The following is an 18,734-nucleotide window of genomic DNA, read 5'->3' on the forward strand; positions in this document are numbered from 1 at the left end:
TGAGGCCTCGCCGGGAAAAAGTCTGTGGTCACCCGCCAAAGGCTGCCCAGTTCTCACGCCCTTTGAAGTCTCAGGCTTGGGGCGGGGTGAGCACTGGCCACCTCAAAGGCCTCATTTATAGAACCAGAAATAGTAACATCCCTGAAATGTCATGACAGGAGCTGAGGGCAGGGCTCTGCTCACCCAGCAGACATCATCCATGCCCCAGGGCTGGAAGATGGTTCTTGGGGCCGGAGAGCTACAGTGGAGCCCTAAGACAGGGACAGTGGGTCCTGCATAGCCCCTCACAGCTGCTGAGACCACCTTCTGGCTGTGGCACAGCCTCGTATTCATGCCCTGGGATCCTTTGGGGTCCTCCACCAGGAAGGTGGGAGGGGGTGTGCAGTGGGGCCCATCCTGTGCCTGCTTCCTGTGGAGCTGGGGAGAGGCCTGTCCCTTCATCCATACATGGGGAGTGGCAGGGCTCATACATTGCCTACCAGAAATAGGCAAACAGGTCCACCAGTTTGGAAAGTGGTTTGGCCGAATCTGCCAAAGCTAGAAACATGCCTTGGACCATGAAATCCCATTCCTTGGTGTCACCCAGCATGAACACATGACTGTTCACCAAAACACAGGACAAGCACCCAGCAGCACTGTAATGGATTGGGAGCTGCCCCCATGCCCAGCGTAGTTGAGGGGATCTCGGTGCTGAGGAAGAGACACAAACTTAGCTCTGGGTGCTGCTTTACTGGCTGTTCAGATTGGGGCATCCACCGACCTTCGTATTTATAATGGGTGTACTTTACCTGTGATGTACTTCAAAAAAGGGGGAAAGAGCTTTGTAAATTGTGCAGCTGTAATGAGGAATTAATATTTATAAGTGGATATTAATGTGTGCTCATATGCATGGGCCCGTAAGTAAAACTTTCAACAAAAAAGATAATTATTTTTAAAAAAAGTCAAGCAGTGAATGCATAAATAAGTGAAGCAACAAATTGATCTCTCTCTCACCCTTCCTCTCTCTAAAATCAGTATTTTTTGTTAATCCTCACCTGAGGATATTTTTTCCGTTGATTTTTTTTTTTTTTTTTTACAGGGTGGAAAGGAGAGAGGGGGGGAGGGGGAGAGAGGGAGAGAAACATCAATGTGAGAGAGACAACATCAATTGGTTGCCTCCCACATGCACCCTAGAGGCCCTTGACCAGGAATCAAACCCTTGCCCCTTTGGTGCACAGGCAGATGCTCTAACCACTAAGCCACACTGGCCAGGGCCTAAAATCGATTTTTAAAAAACCACACACACGCACACACACAGACCTCCCCAACTCCCTCCAGGTCCCACCTCCACCACCAGCCACTTGCCCTTTCTGGTTGCCTTGTTTGCCCCACCTGCCCACAGAAGGAACAAGTCCCTTCCCCCTCTGCCTCAGCCTCCAGAGGAGGGTTTGTGGTTGCAGACACCATCTTCAGTGAGAAAGTGCTGGGGTGGAATGAGGCCAGCACCGTGCCTGCAGTCACTCCGGACCCATGCTCCCACAGCAGACCACAGCGGACCACGTGGCTGGAGACTGGTCTGTCTTGAAGTGGTTCCTGGCTTGGAGCCTGTGGTGTCCTTCCCCAGAGGAAATGGGCCCAGCAGCTCTGTCCCAGCCCCTCCAGGATGACAAAGTGTATCCTCCAGCCCATGTGGCCATGCTGCCCTCAGTGAACATCTAACATGCAGTGGGGTTAGGGCTGGGGGTGGAATAGCCAGTGACTATTCCTGAGGCAGAGCAGCACCAGGCTGGCCTCAGGAAGGGGAGGCCTCCAGGAGGTGGTGTTTACCATGGGCCTGGAGGAGAGTTTGAAGTCTCTGGCAGGTCTAGAGGACACCCCACACAGGTGCCTGGAGCAGAGGCATGACTGGCCGAGCACAGGCAAAGCTGGCCAGGCTGCAGTGGCTTTCAGCATGAAGGGGAGATGTCCAGCTGTGCCCCAGGGTCGGGGGGAGGGGGGGCTAGGAAGCCAGACAGCCCTGGGTGCCATTCAGGCCACTTGGTGGCAGGCAGGGGTGCCATGGGGGCAGGGGTGCCGGGGGTGCTCTCAGATGAATTCCTGGGCACACGCCTGTCATGTGGCTGCCCTCAGGAGGAGGGGCTGAGTGGAGGACTTTAAGGATGTGGAAAAAAGCTCCATTCATCCTAGACCTCAGCCCTGCTTGGCCTGGGGAGGCAGGAGGCATAGAAATGTGAGATCCTGAGCAACTGCACCCCCGGGGAAGAGGTGGGGAGGTGGGCTGAAGGCCCAGAGGATTGGCACTGTGGAGCTTGGGGTCCTGGCTGGGAGAAGCTGGGGCATGCCCGGGCCGGCATCTGTCCAGCCAGGGAGAGGGTGAGTGTGAGGGCGGCCCTGGGGGTGGGTACAGGCCCCACTGGTGGCACCATGAGCTAAGTGGCGGAACACCTACAGAGGGAAGCCGCTTCCTGCTTCCTGGAGGGACTATGCTTGTACAGGGTCCCCAGAGGAGGCTGCTGGGCATCCTCAACTCCACCTCTGCAGCCACCCCTCACCTCAGGCTGGCCACCAACCAGACTGGCCCCCGGTGCCTGGAGGTGTCCATTCCTGATGGGCTCTTCCTCAGCCTGGGGCTGGTGAGCCTGGTGGAGAACGTGCTGGTGGTGGCCGCTATCGCCAAGAACCACAACCTGCACTGGCCCATGTACTTCTTCATCTGCTGCCTGGCCGTGTCCGACCTGCTGGTGAGCATAAGCAACATGCTGGGGACAGCCGTCATGCTGCTGCTGGAGGCGGGCGCCCTGGCTGCCCAGGCCCCCGTGGTGCAGCAGCTAGACCACGTCTTTGACGTGCTCATCTGTGGCTCCATGGTGTCCAGCCTCTGCTTCCTGGCCGCCATTGCCGTGGACCGATACATTTCCATCTTCTATGCTCTGCGATACCACAGCATCATGACACTGCCCCGGACATGGTGGGCGATCGCAGCCATCTGGGTGGCCAGTGTCATCTCCAGCACCCTCTTCATTGCCTACTATGACCATACAGCTGTCCTGCTCTGTCTTGTCAGCTTCTTTGTGGCCATGCTGGTGCTCATGGCAGTGCTATATGTCCGAATGCTTGTGCAGGCATGCCAGCACACCCGCAGCATCACCCGGCTGCACAAGAGGCAGGGCACAGTCCCCCAGGGCATTGGCCTCAAGGGGGCTGCCACTCTCACCACCCTGCTGGGTGTTTTCTTCCTCTGCTGGGGCCCCTTCTTCCTGCACCTCTTGCTCACTGTCCTCTGTCCTCAGCACCCCGCCTGCCACTGCATCTTCAGGAACGTCAACCTCTTCCTGGCCCTCATCATCTGCAATGCCATCGCGGACCCCCTCATTTATGCCTTCCAAAGCCAGGAGCTCCGGAAGACGCTCCAAGAGGTGCTGCTGTGCTCCTGGTGAGCGAGGGTGCCTGAGTGCTCAAGGCCAGGGTGCTGGGCAGAGGGAGGTGTAGACATCACATGGGTCAACTCCCGTGTGACCGGCAGTCACTTGCCAAAGAGGACAGGCTAGATGATTTCTGAAGGTGTGGACACACGAACCCTTTGGGGCCAGAGAGAAATCAGCATGAATCTCCAGGAGTGGTTCAGGAGGCTGGAGAGATGGGACCACAGGCACAGGGCAGGTCCTGGGCTCCTGGACAGACACAGCCCACTCCAGGACAGCTCCACCTGCACCCAGAGACAGGCAAGGACCCATCTGTACCCCCAACCACCAGGATGTGAAGTCTGTGGGCTGGCAGAATGCTGCTCCCAATGAGGACCTCAGGAGAAGAGACTCTGTGACAAGTAGGACCTGGCCTCACAGCAGAGGGACATGGCTGCAGGAGCCACAGTGGGAGTGTGGGGCTGATCTCTTCTAGGGCTCATGGTGCCTGGAGAGCTGGGGGCTTGGCCCATTTGTCTGTACCACACCTAGCAGACAGTGTCAGCCAATGCCTGCACAGGCCAAGGCAAAGGCCATTAGCCTGAATCAGGGACTAGTACCCAGGATCACAGGGCTGGGAAACATCTGTCAATAAATGCTGTGCACACAGCAGCCTCATTGCCATTTGCATTGGCTCCTTCTAGAAGTTGCTTGAAGCTTGAGGGTGGAGGAGCTGGGGAGGAGGGGAGTGGAGGTGATGAGCAGGGAGAAGTCAGTCCCAGAAACCAGCCAGAAACCCCAAAGGACCTAGAGTGCCTGAATCCCCGGCCCAGGGGAGTGCACAGACCCCAGCGGCCCTTACTCTGACGCTGCCTTGGGCTTCTCCTTGTGCGCAAACCCAGCCCAGGGCAGCAGGAGCAGCTGCTGCCTGCCCCGAGGCACCTCCGCGGGAGAGGCTGACACCGCCCAGGCTGCCTTCAGCTGCGGCAGAAGCAGGGCCACCATGACGCACTGTGACCTTGGCGGAGCAGGAGTAGTCAGTGCCTCCTCCACGCCTGCTCTAGGACACCCTCAGGGGTCCACAGTGCAGGTTGGTCCAGGGCTGGAATTTTGTTCCTCCAGCACTACCAGCCCTGGTAGATACTTGAGGCCTCCCAGAATGGGGTGAAGCTGTCCAGTGGCTGCAGGCAGTATCCCTGGGAGTGGTATCTGGACTGGATCGTGCTGCATGGTTCTGGGGGCCTTTGGGTTCTCACTGTGCTGTAACCCTGGGCCTCTTGCTGAGGAGCAACCTGGTTTCCTCCACAGACAATGAGCATGCAGTCGACCCTATTGCTGGTACGAGCTCAGTGGTGGCAAAAGTGATGGCATCAGCTAACTCCAAGGCAGTTCTAGTAACGTCTGCAGTCCCCTGGCCAGTCCCCACCTCACCCATGCTGGCAGCTCCAGCCCTGACGGCTGGCCTCTGGGAGCTGGTTCCCGGTAGGGTCAGCCTTTGCTGGGAGACAGGATGGCGAGTCAGCCTTGAGCCCAGCACCAGAGCCCTCTGGGGATGGAGGGGGAGCGAGCCTGGCCAGATGCCATTCTGCAGGGAGGCAGGCCCAGTGATGGGTCCTGGCAGACAGGATGCTGCAAAGCTTCTTCTGCTCAGACAGGGAGGCGCAGCTGGCACCAAGGAAGAGCCAAATGTCACCAAGGACCCCTGACTGGGGACAGGGAGGGGCCCCAGGAAGGGGCTGGAAGCCAACCACAGAAAGCCACATCATGGACACATTGTAGGGGAGGGGCTTCTCTTGAGAACAAAAGACCCATTTCTAGACTTGCCAAACTGGGGAGCTTCAGGAGGGGGAAGAGAGAGGCCTGGACACATCCACACGTGCCAGGCCACTCCTGGGCACACACCCTGGATGCAGGTGCGCCCACAAGCTTGTTCAACTGACTGTGGATGCCCTTCCTGGAGGATTTGTTACTGAAACATCAGGACGACCTGTGTCCTCACTATAACGACTGAGCCCAGGAGAAACCAGCGGTGTCTATGTGTAGCAGGGTCTGTATTCATGTGAAGGCCCCCTTCCCTTCTCTCTGACCAGTGGACTCCCTTCCCCAGTGTTCCCTGCAAAAACCTGCACCTTATGCACACACCAGCTCCCTGCTCCCCACTGCCGTGGCCTCACTTGGACCAAGAGGACATACAGGTGACGCCAGGGAGTAAGACAGAAATGACTGCAACCCCCCGTGGGTCCCTCACCTGGCTGGCTGTGTCCTTACGATAGTTTCTGACACCAGTCCTCACTGAGCAGTGGCTACGGGCCAGCACGGTGCCTGGGGGTGCAAAGCAAGGCCCATCCGTACCCGGGCGGCGGGCCGGAGGAGGCGGCATCCCCGCCGCGGACACCGGGCGCTCGGAGCCGCCGCCCGCACCCGCAGCCGCCCACTCGGGCTTCTCAGCCCCGCGCTTGCTTTCGGTGCCCGCTGAGCCTTTTCTGCCCCTTCCCTCCCCGGGGCCCCGCGAAGCTCAGAGGACCCGTGGGCCCGTCCACGCCGCGGGCGCGGAGCTGGGCGGCGCCCCTCGCCCCGCGGGGGAGACGGGGTCGGTCCCCAGGCGGGCGCGGGGCAGGCGGACTCCCGGCCGAGCCGCGCGCCGGGCGGGGCGGCCTGAGCGCCGCGGGGCTCCCATTGTCCGCCCGCGCGCCCGCCCCCCGGGAGCGCCCGCAGCCGGCGCGGGGCACGCGCGCGGTGCCGCAGCGGCCGTGCCGCAGCGCGGCGGCGCCCCCATTGGCCGCGCGCTGACGCGGGCGCGGGCGGGGCGGCCTATAAGAGCGGCGGCGGCGCGGCCCCGCAGCAGCCCGGCCGCAGCACCGCAGCCCGCCGCCGCGTCGAGCATGAGGGAGATCGTGCACATCCAGGCCGGCCAGTGCGGCAACCAGATCGGGGCCAAGGTGAGGCCGCCGCGCCCCGCGCCCCGCGCCGCGCCCCGCGCCGCGCCCGCGGGGTCCCCGCTCTAGCCGGCCCCGAGGGAGGGCAGCTGGGGCGCCGCGCGCCCGGGCCGCAGGTGCCTGCCGCCGAGGACAAAGCGGGGGGCCCGCCGGCCGCCCCCCCGCCGCCGCGCTCCCTCCTTCGCGGCCCCGGCGCGGGCGCGGGCTGGCGGGGCGTGGCCCTTGGGTCGCGGCTCGGGTGGAGCGCCCCCTTCAGAGCCCTCCCGCTTCCCTCTGGCCCCCGCCCCGGACGGCGAGGTCGGCGGAGCGCCTGCAGCCCCGGCTGCCCAGTCTCGCCGCGCCGCCCGCGGCCGCCGGGCCCCACCCTGTTCCTTTGTTGGGGGAGGGGCTGGGCCGGGATTCGAGGTGACCTTGGCGCGGGACCGGCCTTTCCTCAGCGTGCCCCACCTGGGCAAGCCCCCGCGGGCTGCAGCGCCGCGCCTGGGGTGGGCGCGAACAAAGCCGCGCGCCGGGCGTGGGAAACGCCCCACGGCGCGCCCCTCCCGCGCATTGTCAGCCCCGCGCGGGGCTGGGGCCGCGGCGGCCGGGGAGCGGCGAGGCGGGGGCGCGTGTCCGGGCTCCAGGGCCGGCAGGCCGCCCGTGCCCAAGGTCGCACCGCCTCGCGGAGCGCGGAGCCCCGCGGCTTCGGCTGGCCCGCGGGTGGGTCCTGCGGGCCGGCGGGCCCCCGGGGCGGCGGCCGGGGCCGGCTGCAGAGACGGTGGGCACGGGAGGCGGGTCCTGGAGGCGCAGGGGCCGAGGGAGAGCTTCCTCTGGAGGCTGTTGCCACGGAAACGGCGAGAACAAAAAACCCACCTAATTACGACGGGGCGGGGCGGCGCGTGGCTGACATGTGAATTGCAGCTTGGGCTCTGGGGCGGAGGCCCTCCGACGGGTCTCGGAGGCGGTGTCCGGGGCCCCAATCTCGGAGGCGACAGCTGGTCCTGCCCCAGGAAGGGGCTGGGGGAGGGGAGGCCTGGGCGACGCCCATCCAGCCGAGGCCGGGCGGGCGGGAGTGGCCGGGGTCGTCGATGCAGCCGGGGGCCAGGCCCGCCCCGAGCATCTGCTCCTCAGAGGTCGGGGTCACGGGGGACGGCCCCGCGTCCCGCCTGGCCTGGGCGGCGGTGACCCCTAGGCGCCCCCTCCACGGCCCGGACGGCCGCGGCGCTGGGAAGGGCGGGCGCCCCTGCCTGCTGCCGGCCAGCGTCCTCTGCAGAGAGAGCGTTTGCTCCGTTCATCCCGTTCGCATCGATTTTTAAAAATTTATGTTAGCTAGAAAAATTAATGTCCGATCCTTGTAAACACATCGAACGAGAGAGCCGCCCGGCGGAGGCGTCGCCTCCGCCTGTCCCAGCCGCTGCGCTCGGCCGCGGCCCACGGGTGCAGCGGGCAGCTCCCTTCCCGACCCCCCGCCGGGGGCCTCGGAGAGCGCTGCGCGGCCCCCACGCCCCGAGGTCCTGGTGGGGAACTGGCCCGCCCCCCCGCGGGAGCTGCCCGGCCGGCGGGGCTCCCTCCCTGCCTCGGGGTCCCGAGCGGTGCCTGGATCAGGCTGCGGCCGGCGGGGGGGCGCGAGGGGAGCGCCGCCTCCCGAGGGCGTGGGGCTGCGAGGCGGCGCCGTGCGGGGCGCGGGCCGGGGCGCTGCTCGTCTCCGGGACGAGAGCCCCGCCCCAGGGACAAGGCGGGAGTTGGAACCTGTCTGCGTGGCTGCGTCAGGGCGCGCGGGGCACCGCCCCACGCCGGGGGCGAGGGGCCCAGAGACCCTCCCCTCCTGCCCTCCGGAGGCAGGGCCGCCCGAGCCTTTGTCTGGGCCGCTTCCTCGGCCTCAGGGCGGGGCTGCGAGGGGAGGGGCCCTGGCAACGAACCGGAGGGGGTCCCCGTTTCCTCCCTGATTGGTCACTGCGGCGCTCGCCGTGCGGGCCGGGGCAAAGCTGGGGGCCTTGGAGGGGCTTTAGACCCCTGAGCCGGCCAATCCTTCCTCGGCGGGTGCTGCATCCTACTTGCCTTGGGCTCCTGGGCCCGCCCGCTGCCTGCAGCCCTGAGCCCCTGGGCGGCGCGGCGAGCGGTCAGCACCACGGACAGCGGCGCAGGCCCGGGCCTTTCCCTCCCCGAAACACGGGGTGTGACACAGGAGACCTGGCCTGGACCCTGGGGTCCACGGCCACCTGGCAGCTTTCTCATCTGCAGTGAGACCTTAATTATTTCTTATTTAATTTACAAAACTGTATTTTATTCTTTATTAAATGTTACACAATCTAATTTGCTAATAAGATCTATATATTTCAAATTATAATCTTTATTAGTTTTAACTACAAAAGCAGTTACTAATATATCCCCTCTTTAAAAATGGAAACATTGCAGGTAAGGCTATGCTCATTTAACCTCTAGACCCCCCTCCAGCGGGACAGTTTTTCATTGTTCCAGTCCCTGATCAGTGCGTGGGCATCTAGATCTTTGTGGAAAATATGGCATCGTTGTGTGGTTTCCTTTTCACTCGGTCACTGCTGAGTGTGCCTTTTCCCTCAAGGATATGTCTTGGAGATCTATCAGTGGTGATCTTTTACTGTGCCACAGTACTCCAAAGCATATGGATATTTTAAAACTATGTTTTATTTTTATTTAGGTTATCCATGCATATGGCTTTACCAATATAAATAGCGTCTAAGACTTTTTAGCTCAACAAAGCCAACATTTGCTGAATGCTTTTATGTGTCAGGGCCTTGTGCTAACCACTTGATGTGGGTACTATTATCTTTTCTACTTCATAGATGAGAAAGCTGAGGTCCCTCCCAAGAGGTGGAGTGACTGCCAGACACTAGATGGTACTGGGATCTGCACCCACTCTGGTCCATTACCTCCTGGAAGACCGTGCTTTCCGTAGATGTGTTGGTGTCCCAGTGACTGAATGACTCTCTCTGGCCCCACACTTGCCCTCTTGAGATCATCCCTCCTCTCTGGAGGCTGTGGGTGTCCCTGAAGCGAGAGGTTTGGGGTGTCCCAGGGCTCTTGGGGACCAAGGTCTGGGCTCAGCCTCTTGCATAGCTTTGGGGTGAAGGAGGGCATGGGGAGCCAAGCAGTGGTAGGAAGCTCTGAGCAGTCTGAATGCCTCAGTGACATCTCTTTGTGTTTATTTTCTAATTACAAAATTAATACACAATGCAAAAAAAAAAGAAAAAGAATTTACCAGTGACAAAAATACACAAAAGGGGGAAGGAGTCCAGCCCCTATATCCCTCAGAGGTGAGTTCTGGCCTCTGATAACAGTCTCTCTGAATTGCCAAGATGCTTGTATACATTTTATAATAATGACACTGTTCATACTTTTCAGGTTTTTAAACAATTTTATCTTTAAATTTTTTTTTTGCGTGTGAAGTTAATATGTGCACATAACAGAATTCAAAAAGAACCAAAGAGCATGCTGTGAAAAGAGGTCTCTCCCCCAACCCAGGAACACATGCCCAGGCACAGCTGTGTCTATGTGTCTGTCAGAGGCATCTATGCATAGATACGCACATACAAACTGTTTTATAACTAATTTTTTAACTGGGCAGTCTTTTCACCAGCACATGACTCCTATGTAGGGCTGTTTTTTCTCGAGAACTTCATACCCATTCATCTTCTGAAAGCCACCTCAACCCTGAGGAGCAAAAGGGTGGGGCACGGGGAAGTCATACAGCATGTGACCAATGACCTCCTGCCTACATGGGCCAACTGGAAGTGCCCCTGGGTAGAGGGAGCTCTGTGCAGCCAGGGTATTTGTCCTTGTGTGGACACACATGCTGATAATTCCACACAGCACTCAGCTTTCACCACACACTGTCACATGCTGCCACAAATAACTCTGTTCTCATAGCAACCTGTTTTCATCATCAGGCCCGTTGAACAGATGAGGACACTGAGGCACAGAGCATCTTTGGGACCTACCCAAGGTCACCAGCTGGGAAGGGGTAGTCCAGCTCCTGAGTCCAGGTCCTGGGCTACTCCCCTGCCTGCAGCAGTCAGGGGAGCAGAGTGTGAGAAGTGCTGTGGGTTCCTGCCCAAGGGGGAGCATGAGACCCAAGGTAGTACCAGCTGTGTGTGGGCAGGCTGGGCGACCCTGGACAAGTCACTCCCTACTAGGGGCCCCTGTGATTCCTGTGGCTGAGGCTGACCGTGTGCCGGACACTGCTGGACCCTGTCACTGGGCATCCTCTGCCCTGTCACTGAGGTGCATGAGCATCTTGGATTCTGTCCCCTTTCCTGTGCCTCAGTCTCCTCTTCTGAAAATGGAATAATAAGAACCACCCAAAAAGGGTGTTTAATACTAACTCTGGCCAGCAAATGCAGAGTTGGATCTGTGTCAGCTGAGCCTTGAATCACCCTGAAGGCTCTGGTAATCATGGACATGCAAATGGTGCATGTGGTGTTTGTTACAAATTTCTGACAAACGAGAGCTTGGGACTCTTTCCAAAGTCTCCCCAAGGGCCTAGTGCAGGCTTTGGGTCCAAGCCCCATCATTGCCACCTGCTGACCCCTCTGTTTCCCCTGCAGTTCTGGGAGGTCATCAGCGATGAGCACGGTATAGACCCCAGTGGCAACTATGTGGGGGACTCCGACCTACAGCTGGAGCGCATCAGTGTCTACTACAACGAGGCCTCCTGTGAGCACCCCTACCCTTCCCTGGGGGATGAGAGGACACCTGTGCTGGTCTCCCTGGATCTGCCCTCCCATCGCTGGGCTGGCAGGTGTAACCTGAGACTCTCACCACAGTGTGATTCAAGCATGGTCTTGGCCACAAGACATGTGCACAGTCCAGAGGAACAGACGGCGCTGGGCAGGGTCCTGAGGGTCCCCTCAGTCTTTCTGGGTGTCCAGAGCAAGGGTCACATGGAGCGCTCAGGCAGGGGATATTTAGCATCTGGTGTAGAATGATGTCCGTGTTGAATTGGAGACATTTGGTGAGGGCTCTCCAGGGTGTCAGTCCCCATATCACACTTGATTCCAGTCTCTCTGACCCAAAGTCTAAGCTTTCAGGGTCAGAGCACAAGGCTTGAAACCTGGGGCAGGATTTAGAGGGCAAGAAGAGCCCTCGAGCCTCTGTAATATACATGATCCACCCCTCCTCCCCTCAGCTCACAAATATGTGCCTCGGGCTATCCTGGTGGACCTGGAGCCCGGAACCATGGATAGCGTCCGGTCTGGGGCCTTTGGGCACCTCTTCAGGCCTGACAACTTCATCTTTGGTAAGTTTCCCCTGCCCCACACCAATGGCAGACCCATTACAGGCAAACTCAGATCAACAGGAACAAAAGGGCACAGCCATCCCTCTCCATGACCTTGCAGTGCAGAGCTGATCCCCATTCTGATCCCCAGTGGAGACGCAGACAAAGGGTTCTGTGCAGGGAACAGAAACCACTGTATTTTGAGCAGAGCTATCTGTAAAACAGAATTTAGCTTGCAGGATCGTTGAAGAGCTGGTGGGCCTCCAGAGGCTGGAGTTCACGAGCACTGTCACTGTTCCAGAGGTCAGGTGGTACTTGTGCCCATGACTGGTGGCAGGGCCTCCTTCCACTTCTGCCTTCCAGAGCTCAGCACCCCAACGGATGGGCACCAGTCCATATCCAGACCCCAAGCTCCAAGGGACTCTGGGGTTGTAGTGCTTCCAGCACTGCCAGCTGAGGACGGGTGGGCTGGAGGGGAGGGCTGATCAACTCACCCAGGACCCCCAAGCAAGACAGAGCAGGGACTGCAACTCCAGGTCCTCAATTTCTGACCAGAGCCCTTCACATGGTGCTGGGCAGCAGGGGCCCCAATACACAGCATGGCTGGTATGGAGAACCATGGGGAGGGGAGGTGTGGGCCCCCCACTTTCTAGAGGGGTGGCAGGCACAGGGTTTCCACAGTTGCCCTTTGGGTTGGGATGCTCCAGTGCTAAAGGTCTGACCCTGTCTGTACCACCTCCTGACCCCTACACAGGCCAGAGCGGGGCCGGCAACAACTGGGCCAAGGGCCACTACACGGAGGGTGCTGAACTAGTAGACTCGGTCCTGGACGTGGTGCGCAAGGAGTGTGAGAATTGCGACTGCCTGCAGGGCTTCCAGCTGACCCACTCGCTGGGCGGCGGCACCGGCTCGGGCATGGGCACCCTGCTCATCAGCAAGGTGCGTGAGGAGTACCCCGACCGCATCATGAACACCTTCAGCGTGGTGCCCTCGCCCAAGGTGTCCGACACGGTGGTGGAGCCCTACAACGCCACGCTGTCCATCCACCAGCTGGTGGAGAACACGGACGAGACCTACTGCATCGACAACGAGGCGCTCTACGACATCTGCTTCCGCACGCTCAAGCTGGCCACCCCCACCTACGGGGACCTCAACCACCTGGTCTCGGCCACCATGAGCGGCGTCACCACCTCCCTCCGATTTCCCGGCCAGCTGAACGCAGACCTGCGCAAGCTGGCGGTGAACATGGTGCCCTTCCCGCGCCTGCACTTCTTCATGCCCGGCTTCGCGCCGCTCACCGCCCGGGGCAGCCAGCAGTACCGCGCGCTCACCGTGCCCGAGCTCACGCAGCAGATGTTCGATGCCAAGAACATGATGGCCGCGTGCGACCCGCGCCATGGCCGCTACCTGACCGTGGCCACTGTCTTCCGCGGCCGCATGTCCATGAAGGAGGTGGACGAGCAGATGCTGGCCATTCAGAGCAAGAACAGCAGCTACTTCGTGGAGTGGATCCCCAACAACGTGAAGGTGGCCGTGTGCGACATCCCGCCGCGCGGGCTCAAGATGTCTTCCACCTTCATCGGCAACAGCACGGCCATCCAGGAGCTGTTCAAGCGCATCTCGGAGCAGTTCACCGCCATGTTCCGGCGCAAGGCCTTCCTGCACTGGTACACGGGCGAGGGCATGGACGAGATGGAGTTCACCGAGGCCGAGAGCAACATGAACGACCTGGTGTCCGAGTACCAGCAGTACCAGGACGCCACGGCCGAGGAGGAGGGCGAGATGTATGAAGACGATGAGGAGGAGTCTGAGGCTCAGGGCCCCAAGTGAAGCTGCTGGGGGGCCAGGGCAAGAGGTCTGTCCCCAGAGCCATGCAGCCCCTGTTGCCGCCCAGCCTCACCCCACTGTCACATCACCCTAGGGCTCCCTAGTGTCTCTCCTTCAGTGTTTACAGCACTCAGCTCTGTGTTCCCACCATAGGTCCTTTCCATTTTTGTGTCGCTCATTTGTCTCTGCTTTGTCAGCTCTGGGCCTGAAGTTTTATGTTTTTGTTTTTTTTAACTGGTTTGTGTTCATATTTGGGGGGATACTTAATAAATTTATTGCTGTCAGATACTCTTTCCTGGTGCTGGAGATTTCCTTTTATTCTGGAAAGTTGGGCCCAGAGGGCTGATGAGGGGCAGATGGGCCCAGGTGGGGGCAGGGCAAGAGGCCACTGTCTCCCAGGCTGGTGGCTGAGACAGGTCTGTGCTTGGAGCCTGCAGGTGTCTCAAGGCACAGCCCCCAAAGGACTCCTAGGAATGGTGGTGGGGGGAAAATGGGCCTCTTGAGGATGAAGCATCATCTCAGAACCCAAGTCAGGCTTTCCTGTGACTTGGGAACATTCCCTAGTCCTACAGGGCGACTCACATTCCAGAACTTTTCTCTGGTTTACCTGTGTGCTGTATGTTGGAGGCAGGAGCCCAAGATCCAGATGAGAGGTAGGAAGGGAGGACCTTGAACACTCCCTGGGAAAATGTATGTTGAAGGGTTGGGGCTTGGCCCTGGGAAGGGGCTGCCAGAGAGTGATGTTGGCTCCGCCTCCTGGTGGTCATTTCCTGTAGCTGCAGGGTGCCTGGTGTCCCCTGCATGAGCACATTTCAGGTGCTAACTTGGTTGCCCACTTCCTTCTACAGGGAGAGAAATGCAAGCCCAGCAACATGCTGAGTGCCCAGGGCCCTCGGTGAGTGTGCACAGAGCTGGACCGGGCCCAGATCCCTCTTTACTCAGCCAGGGGGTGTCATCAAACCCAGCCTCCTTGACAGAAGAGAGGCTTTTCTATGTGGGTATCTATGGAAGAAGGGATGCCAAGGGGACCGAGGGCCCTGATATAGACCAGGAAACTGAAGCTCGGAAAAGGCCAAGTCTCCGGCCGTGGCCCTGAGCCACAGAGACGTGCATTCTAGGAGCTGATGCTTCTGGACCCCTGCTCTGTGCCAGGCGGCTCTGAGCATTTTACATGTGCTTAGCACCTCACACACAGGCAGCTGAGTTATGACGTGTGTGACAGGCCACACGAGGGTAAGGATTTGCGTCCTCTGCTGGGTTCTCACCACCATGTTGCGAAGGAGGCTGGACAGCAGAAGGGCTCCTCCGCCACATCCAGGGGGCTTCAAGGGGCTGCTGGCCTCCACAAAGTTGGGGTGTCCACAGCGCAGATTCTCTGAGTTCTGTGACCTAAAAAGAGTTGAGACACTTCAGTGCTGATAAAGGTGCTCCTACTCCTAACACCCACGGTGCTCACGCTGGGCCCAGGTCCCCTGTTTTCCTGGGCCCTCTTCTCATGTAACCTTCCCATTATTATCACATTTCACAGCAAAGAAATGGAGGCTCAGAGACGTGAGGGCATTTGCCAGCTGACAGGTGGCAGAGCCAGGTGTTTGGCCCAGGGCCGTGTACCCCTCCTCCCATTTTGCTTTAAATGGACCCAAATTACACTTCATCTTTGCTCTCATCTCAGACCAGTCTGGCCGCCTTCCGCTACCCTGCCTTTGAGAAGCTGGTTTGAGGCCAATCCCTCCATTCCTTCACCCCCAGGCCCACTGCCCAACTCCGGCAGGAAGGTGCAGGGCAGGCTGCTGCCGGGGCTGTGGGAGGCAGGGCGGGAATCTGGCACTTCCAGCCCCAGGACATCTCTGCTGCTGCCCAGAGTCCTCTCCAGTGGGAGAGTCTCCAATTCCTCTTTCTTAAGAGGAGTAATTTAGCTCTCACCCTCGCCCCACATCACAGACATGGAGCAGAGACAAGCCAGCCTTGCGCTGGACATGAATCCTGACCCATGGCTGCCCAGAGCATTCTGCTGCTTTACGCCCCTGAGTTTCCAAGTGGTTCACAGGAAACAAGAAACAGGAGCACACATGGAAAGTGGCTAGAGCAGCATGTAGCCCATAATAAGGGTTGTAAGTGTCAGCTCCTATGTATCTGTTATTATTAGTAAGGAGAGTTTGTTTGCTGGGACACATGAACAGGTGGGGCAGGAGGAGCCAGCTCAGTGGCTGCTTGGTCTCGCGGAACTTCCTAGAAGGCCTGACCCTATTCAGTATGCATGACCCTATTGCACGTGTTTTGGGCCAGCCAACTCATTGGCTTTTTTGCCCAGGTCTACCTGTCCCTTTCAGTTTGGGTGAAGGGCCTGGGTGTCCATACTTGGGCATACTCCAGCCTCAACCATCCCTGTGCCCTCTGCCTGGCCAAGTACAGGGGAGTGCTCGGGGGCTAAAAGATGACCTCACACCCAGGGGTAGGGCTGCCAGAGCAAATACAGGATGCTCAGTGAAACTGGGATTTCAGATGAACAATTAACAGTGCTCCACTTGGGGGCATGTTAATACTATGCAATTGTTTCTGAGTTACTAATTCCAATAATCCTACACTGGGGCACCACATCTGGACCTATCCTGTGGACCAGGCGGTGATGAACTCTCACTCCATCACAACCCTGACGGGCAGATGCTTACAGATAAAGAAACTGAGGCATGCAGACAGGCGAAACAACCCAAGAATGCCCTGCTGCAAGCAGCAGGGCCACAGTTTGTGGCCAGGTCACTTCCCCTTTCTAGGGAGCTTTCCCAGCTGCAAAGAACAAATCCCTGCTTGTATTTTAGGAGTTGGGGTTCCATATAGATTCATTTGAAGGAAAAGGCTTTTGTTCTTATAGTTCTTTGAAAACTTAGAGAATAACACAGGAGAGCACACAGGTGTCCAGTGCTGCTAAAGCTCAGCCACTCGAGACCACCAGACACAGCTGTCACTGAACAGAGTGAGGAGTGGGATGGGGTGGGGTGGGATGGGGCCCTCCCAAACTGAGAACAAGACAAAGTTATGTGGGAATCAGGGAATGTCAGAGTAAGCCAAAATTGAAATGAAGCAGTGTCACCATGGGCTGGGTGCAAAGATGTCCACCTTAGGCCTGGACTTTGAAGCTGCCCAGAATCCCATTTCCTGGGCACCTACAGAGTTAAAGTAGATGTGGGGGTTGGTGTGGAAACCCCCCACCAAGAGCTCACACCTTCTCTGGGTCAAGTGAACACATGACTCATACTCTAGGCAGGAGTCAGACACTCATTGCCACTAGTATGAGTTAGATGGGCCAGGTACAGAAACCCGGGTACAGAGACTCACCAGGGCAGGAAGCCCCAGATGCCTAGCAAGGGGAGAAACTGGGAAAACAAGAACCTTGTCCCCAGGGTAACCTGTCCTCCCCCAGCATCCCGCTGGTCATGCGGTTTAGACCCCGGAGCCTTCCTCCCTAGATAACATCTAGGCCTCAGTTGTATTTCAGCTCCAGGCCCAGAAAAGCAGCAAAACCAGACAAGGGGCACCCTGGCTGCCTCAGGACCAACTACATTGACTAATGACCCTCTGCCCTGGTGCCGACCAATCAGTGGAGACCGCGACCCCCATAAGAGTTCACCTGGAAAGCTGATAAATATTCTATTGAGACCCTCCCCTAAAATTTCCACCTGCAAAAAAGAGATAAATACGGCGCAGGACAAAGGACCCAGTGCAGGCTCCCCAGTGGAGGAGCACGCCAACACCATCGCCATCCCTCTGAGGGAACCCCAGGAGACGTGCAACCAGGGGAGCAATGGGCAGACCCAGCTCCTTCCGGGTTTACCCCCCGAAGGCCCCCCCCCTCTGACCTCTCAGTGGCCAGAGCAGCCCAGCCCGGCTCTCCTGCTGCCTCGTCTGCGCAAGGAGGGGTCCTTGCCTCACTGTCCCGCGTCTGTTTTGCTGCCGTCATGGACCCAATACCCTTTGGCTCAGTGCTGTGTAGCCTTCCCTTTGAGTATCCCATCCCCATTTAATACATTCTGATTTTTCTTCTTCACCCGTCTGAGATGGCTGTTTAGGTGCCCACACCACCGACCTTGACCTTTGAGTGTGGCTGCAAACAACGTACCTCACAGTCTGTCAGTTCCAAAAACAGTTTCTCAGCATTGTATGTGCTGTGGACTGAATGTGCCACCACCACACCCCCCCTTCACAAGTTGAAATCCTAACCCCTACTGTGATGGTACTAGGTGGAGCCTGTGGGAGGCGACTAGAATGGAGTTAAGGCCTCATAAAAGAGCCCCCAAAGGGCCCCCGCCCTTCCCCCATGTGGGGACACAGGAAGAAGACTGCTGTCTGTAACCCAAAAGAGGGCCCTCACCAGTCCTTGACCACATTGGTACTCTGATTTTGTATTTTCAGCCTCCAAACTGTAAGAAATACATTTCTGTTGTTTATAATTCACCCAGTCTGTGCACTTAGTTATAGCAGCCAGAGTGGACTAAGAGGGCCCCTTTGTGCTGATCTACAAGAGCTGCTCGCCAGGCTCGCCACACAGGGCCCGTGATAAGCGCTTAGCTGAGAGGATGCCAGTCACTGCCCCAGAGCAGTTAGAAGCATCATGATTCGAGCTCACTCTCTATCCCAGCAAACTGAAGCAGACACTGAAAACAGCCCAGACTTCATCAGTGGCTGAATGGATAAACCAACTGTGGCCCCTCCACACCAAGGAATATACAGCTAACTGTGCACCCAAAGGGGCAAGGTGCTCACCTGACTAGCTCAGGGGAGGCCTGAGTGGCAGCCTTGCAAACTCAGAGATCTAAAGTAACCACAAGGATGGTCTGAAATTAAAAGTATTTAATAAAAGCAGTTTATGGTGGGTAGTCATGTCCTAAGGCAGTATTTTTCCCTGACAAAGGTTAATCTTCATCTTAACTGAGCCTGTCCATTTGTCTTTTTGCATCTACAATAACATGTCTTTGCAAAAACAAAGTAATTTTCCTCCCCCCACCGCTCAAAGCACAGGCACCACAAACCCTTCACTGTCAGTGTTATCATGTTAATTGTTGCCTGTTAACCATCCGGCACCCACCTAAGTAAAAGAAGCGTGTCCATCATTTCACCCACTCCCCGAGGTCTCCCACCTCCCTCACCGATCACCATCTACCCCGTCACCCGCTTAGGTCTCCTCTTTTGATTGTAATGCATAAAACAAGGTACAAAACTATCATTCTCTGGAGCATTATCTCAATCTGTTGAGATTCTCCTTCCCAGCAATTGTCGAGAGTTTGGCTCAAGTAAACTCACAAAAATTCTTCGCAGGTTTAAATATTTCTTATATTAACACTATTGACACCTGCTACAACATGG

The 18,734-nt window shown here is 58.1% G+C and overlaps 2 protein-coding genes across 2 annotated transcripts; both read left to right on the forward strand.

Moving 5' to 3' along the window:
- Nucleotides 1-2,462: 2,462 nt before the first annotated feature.
- On the forward strand, nucleotides 2,463-3,416 carry MC1R (melanocortin 1 receptor; the record flags this gene model as incomplete). Its single annotated transcript, XM_081119120.1, has 1 exon — nucleotides 2,463-3,416. One exon carries the CDS (start codon nucleotides 2,463-2,465, stop codon nucleotides 3,414-3,416), a length of 954 nt encoding a protein of 317 aa, XP_080975246.1.
- A 2,767-nt stretch (nucleotides 3,417-6,183) lies between these two features.
- TUBB3 (tubulin beta 3 class III) lies at nucleotides 6,184-13,667 on the forward strand. The gene is made up of 4 exons (XM_081119107.1): nucleotides 6,184-6,319; nucleotides 10,879-10,987; nucleotides 11,460-11,570; nucleotides 12,304-13,667. Exons 1-4 carry the CDS (start codon nucleotides 6,263-6,265, stop codon nucleotides 13,377-13,379), a joined length of 1,353 nt encoding a protein of 450 aa, XP_080975233.1. The 5' UTR covers nucleotides 6,184-6,262; the 3' UTR covers nucleotides 13,380-13,667.
- Nucleotides 13,668-18,734: the final 5,067 nt, after the last annotated feature.

Source organism: Miniopterus schreibersii (assembly GCF_964146895.1).
Source record: "Miniopterus schreibersii genome assembly, chromosome: 18".
NCBI lineage: Eukaryota > Metazoa > Chordata > Mammalia > Chiroptera > Miniopteridae > Miniopterus > Miniopterus schreibersii.